The sequence below is a fragment of the Myodes glareolus genome, chromosome 10 (genome assembly GCF_982192425.1).
Source record: "Myodes glareolus chromosome 10, mMyoGla1.1, whole genome shotgun sequence".
Lineage (NCBI taxonomy): Eukaryota > Metazoa > Chordata > Mammalia > Rodentia > Cricetidae > Myodes > Myodes glareolus.
In genome coordinates, this window is record NC_142035.1 from 66785139 (window position 1) to 66790619 (window position 5481).

The window sequence follows — 5481 nt, forward strand, 5'->3', positions numbered from 1 at the left end:
GTAAAGAATGTGTTTATGAAACAGCACTTTCAAGTAGGGATAATGTGGAAGTGAAGGCAATTCCAAACACCATCTCTTAGGAGTTTTCTCTGTAGGTAAGTATGGATTCCAAGTAAGTGAACATCTTGTCCTTGTGTACAATCTAGGAACTGTCTTAATGCTTGTATTTCATATATATATATATATATATATATATATATATATATATTTAATGTTTATATATATATATATATGTATGTGTGTTGAAAAGATTCTTCTCTCATACAACACATCCTAACTACAGTCTCCCGCCTCCACTCCTCATACCTCTCCCTGCTTCCCCTCTCACCTAGAGCCACTCCTTCTCTCTTTCCTCTTCAGAAAAGAATAAGTCTCTAAGAGAAGACAGGCAAAACCAGACAAAACAAGATACAATGCGACAAGGCAAAAGTCCTCATATCAAGGCATGACAAGGCAATCCAACAGAAGGAGAAGCATTGAAGGAGAGGGCAAAAAGAGCCAGAGACACCCACTCCCTGTTAGGTGTCTCACAGAACACCGAGCTAACAGTCATGACACATATGCAGAGGACCTCCTGCAGACACATGCAGGCCCAGTGCCTACTGTTTCAGTCTCTATGAGCTCATGTGAACCCTGCATAATTGATTCGGTGGGCCATGTTCTCCTGGTGTATTCTTTGTTGGAGGTCCCTGATCTCTGAGAGGAGGGACCAGACAGAGACCTCCAATTTACACGTTCTCTCCACATAATGTCTGGCTGTGGATCTCTTCACCCACTCACATTGCTGCCAGAGATGCTGCCATCATCATCTCTCACGATGACTGGACAAGACACTGATCTATGAGTATAGCAGAATATCATTAGGAATCACTTCACTGATTTTTTTTTCCAGTTGTGTTTGCTTCTATCCCAAGTCTCTGGGTTATTCAGTCTCTGACTCCTGGCCATCAGGAACTGTAGGGCCACTATTCTCTAATCATGAATTATCATATTAGGCTAAATGCTCTTCAGACAAATTTCTAGTTCTTGCTAGATGAAGGGCGTTGCAAATAAAAAAGACAGGCAAATTCACAACTGATAAATTGAGAATGTCTTCAAGAGTTTTAGAACATAAAGCCCCAAAATACCATGATAATAATTGTTATCTTACATGCAAATTCATAGGAATTAAAAGGGAGAATGAATTTATGAAACTTATCACTGTGCAATTAATATATGCAAAATATTTATATGTAACATACCTGAAATTATTGTATTTTTATTGTTCTAATTACATGGTTTCTGCAGGATAGCTCTGAAAATCACTGCTTATCATTCCTCATAAAATATCCATTATTTTGCTAAAGGAAATACTTCCTTTTTCTATTTGTAATTGCACAAATGTTGTTCAATTTTCTTAGTACTTTTTGAGATTTTTCTCTTTAATCCTATTTATTTCTAGCCCTGTATCACTTTATAATTCTCATCAGTCTCTTTGCATATCTTTTTTGGGTATAGAGTAACATATTTTAATGTGGTCTTTAAATTATTAAAATATTCTTTTTTGTGTTTCAATAAGCATTTATATCATGTACTGTGATTATGAGTTCTGTGGTTGATTATCGAGAATAGTGTTGTAGTCTTTAGCTTTATGGGCATTATGGTCTATTTTTGAAAGAAAATTTAAAAACTAGATTTGTAATAACCACTAAAGAGACACTAGTGTTGTTTGAAAGCAAGTATACTTTATTTCAGCTTAAAGTTTATATTTTAATCACCAAGATAACATAGATGTTACATACTGTCAAATAGGAGTCAGTTACATTTTGAAAAATATCTTGTTAAAAGAAAATAGTTAATCTTTTTTGAAATCTCTTTCAGCAGTGAAGGGTTTTGATGTTTCCCTGCTTGCTAATATCCTAAACTTTTTCTTTCTTTTATATCATGAGTTTAGCTCATTCATGTACAAATGGAAAAGGAAAGTAATACTTTGGCCAAATACTTGTATATGTAGTGATACATGCTGAATGAGTGATTATGATCTTTAGTCATCTTATTCCTAAGCAAATTATAAAATGCATGAGCTAAAAATGTGTTTAATAAACAAATAGACTAAAACTCAGGGACTTATGCCTGATACTAATTTGATGGTACATGAATCACAATGTTAATTTTTATCTGAATTTGAAGCCTATATTTTGTTTATTGTATTATGTTTATTTACTCAGGAAAATTAAGGCTTTCCTAAAATATATTGACTCCTGTCACCAGTGTTGGAATAGAGAGTAGTCTATTCCATTGTTCCTTTTATGTGGTTAAGTTTTCAAACCATGTGCTATGCACTCCAGGGTAATAACTCTTACACAAACCTACAGTTTTATGGACCAAAACTTTCAGTTTAAAATGATCCATTTTACATTTGTTTTGTTGTGATAAAAAAGTTTGCAAGCACCTACAGTTTCTGGTCTGACATGATGCACACTGTTAACAGACAGTTACAGAGAGGCTCATACCTCTTTCTGGACCACTTCTTAAATGCTTCAGACAATAGAAATAGACGTATGTTATGCTCTCTCTATTTAATATGCTTACCTGTATTTGATGAGCTAGTGTCATGACAGTTGTAGACAGTTTGAGGGATAGTAAAAAATAATAAAAAGAGCCATGAATTTGAAAGAGAGCAAGGAGGGCTAAATAGGGGGCCTTGAGGAGAAAAGGGAAGGGAGAAATGATGTAACTAAATTATATTCTTAAAAATTAAAAAATTAATATAAATGTTAATGTAAAGCAAGATCTCACAGTTTGATAAAACATTTAATAATCCTTGAAGTTATGTGTTTTACAGAAGTAAGTATCGGGAAGAACGGCTTATTTGTCAGAATAAGATTGTAGTGTTGGATTTCAAAAAGAGTGTTGTTTTTATATGTGTGGATCAGGTTGTATATTATTCTTGAAACAAAAATCAGTCCTTTCCATGTTGAACAGTTTTCCTCATCAAAAATGAAATGAAATTCAGAGAAAGAATGTGGTAACATTATACAAGCAGGTGCCACCAGCTTCCCTGTGTGATCACTTTTTCACAATCCCTAGGTGTTGTAGGTGCTTTCTCCTCTCCTGTTTTATTAAGGTATAACTAACTAATGAATACATCTTGTTTTTCATTAGAGACTCCAGTGTGATGCTTTGACATATGTGTGTATTATGAAACAATTAAATCAAACTACTTGGTCACATCACACATTTACTTCCTGTGAGAACACTGACAGCCTCCTCTTGGCATTTTCAAGCATGCAGCACAGCTTTCCGGTCAACCAGAGTCAGGATGATACATGATGGAGCTCCAGAAACAGATCATCCTAGCAGAATATCTGTGTCTTTTAGGCATTGTCTTCTTTCCGTTTTCCAATCATCTATATTTCTATATGGTTAATTCCTGTATTCACTGCTCTTATGAACATTCCTTCTTTGGATTCTATGTATTTGTGAGATTGTCTGTATTGATCTTTTTACATCTCTTTAATTTTATGTATAACAGCGACTTCTAGGATCCTGCAGATTATTACAAAACAGTGTTCCCTTCTTTTAAAAAGCTGAAGACTATTCCGTTCTGCCTGTATGCTAGTGTGTGTTTGCATACTAGCCAGGCAACTGCCAATGAGAATTTAGATTTTTTTCTATATTGATTATTGTAAGTGATGTTGCAAGGAAAATGGGAAGAATGATTTGTATAGATGGTGGAATTTCCCCAGGCTGTACAGATTGTGCAGAATGAGTCCTGTTTAATCATAAAGTAGTTAGTTCTAATTTAATCTTTTCCTTCCTCACTTTTTCCCTTCCTCCTTTTCTTTCTCCTTTCTTTCTTCTTTTTTTCCCCAAAACTGTAGTCAATGCCTTAGTAAGTGAGTCCTTTATTCCTGAGCTACATAAAATCATATTTTCAAAATTTGGGAGAGATTATTCTTTTCTTTGGTAATATTGCATTACTTTATGTGCTTATCGATAATTTAAAGATAGATCTATTTTTCATAACCTCTCTGAATGAGTTTTTGTACTTTTTGACAAAACTTTTAACTAGCATAAAGTAATATTTCACTTTTATTTTAAAATTCACTCCTTGATATTGTCTTTCATATATGTTTGTCTTTAATTCGATTTTAATGTTAGATTACAAACAGACTTCCATAACTTTTCTTACTATATTTTATTAATACAACTTAACAGTTTTTCCTGTTTCCTTCTCTAGGTAGCACTGATGCACATGCCTATGGAAGGAGCAAATCACTCTGTGGTGTTGGAGTTTGTATTTCTTGGACTCACTAACTCCTGGGACATTCAGCTTCTTATCTTTGTGTTCTCCTCCATGTTTTATGTAGCAAGCATGATGGGAAATTCCCTCATCATTTTTACCGTGGTTTCAGATCCTCACTTACACACTCCAATGTACTTTCTGTTGGCAAACCTCTCCTTCATTGACTTAGGTGTTTCTTGTGTCACTTCTCCCAAGATGATTTATGATTTGTTCAGAAAGCACAAAGTCATCTCTTTTAGGGCTTGTGTCATTCAGATCTTCTCTATCCATGTCATTGGTGGAGTGGAGATGGTGCTGCTCATAGCCATGGCCTTTGACAGATATGTAGCCATATGTAAACCTCTCCATTACTTGACCATTATGGGCCCAAGAATGTGTATTTTCTTTGTACTAACTGCCTGGATAGTTGGCCTTACACACTCTCTTGTTCAACTGGCTTTTGTAGTCAATTTGCCTTTCTGTGGACCAAATGTGTTGGATAGCTTCTATTATGACCTTCCCCGGTTCATCAAACTTGCCTGCACAGACACCCATAAACTGGAATTCATGGTCACAGCCAACAGTGGATTCATCTCTGTGGGCTCCTTCATCATACTGATCATTTCCTATATTGTCATCATAATCACTGTACAAAAACACTCGTCAAGTGGTTCCTCTAAATCTCTGTCCACACTTTCAGCTCACATCTCTGTGGTGGTCTTATTCTTCGGTCCTTTGATATTTGTCTATACCTGGCCTTCTCCCCCAATACACCTGGATAAATTTCTGGCCATATTTGACGCTGTTTTCACTCCCTTTCTGAATTCTGTGATCTATACATTCAGGAATCAAGAAATGAAGATGTCGATGAAGAGAGTATTCAGACAGCTACTGAGTTATCGAGCGATCTCCTAAGTGCTTGCATTGTGAACATAGAAGCACATTATGACCATCTCAATGAAAATCTTTCACTGAGCCTTTCTACACTATGTTTATATAGATCAAAATTTAGTCTATTTTTCTACTTAGGAATGTGAGATAATCCCTTCTGAACTCAGAAGGAATTATATTAATAAGTTAAAGATTATAGTAATCACAATCCTCAATTCCCAAGGAATTTTTAATACAAACTCTTTGATGTAAAGAAGCTGGAAGCCTATACTAAGACGTTTAGAACCAAGAAAATTAGACTTTTAAAATTACACGAAGGAAAG

General features: G+C 35.1%; 1 protein-coding gene across 1 annotated transcript; it reads left to right on the top strand.

Annotated features, from left to right (window-relative positions):
- The first annotated feature begins 4237 nt into the window (after positions 1-4237).
- On the top strand, positions 4238-5182 carry LOC125416712 (olfactory receptor 4F3/4F16/4F29-like). Its single transcript, XM_048459857.3, has one exon. The coding sequence runs from the start codon at positions 4238-4240 to the stop codon at positions 5180-5182; it is 945 nt and encodes a 314-aa protein (XP_048315814.3).
- The last annotated feature ends 299 nt before the right edge of the window (positions 5183-5481 follow it).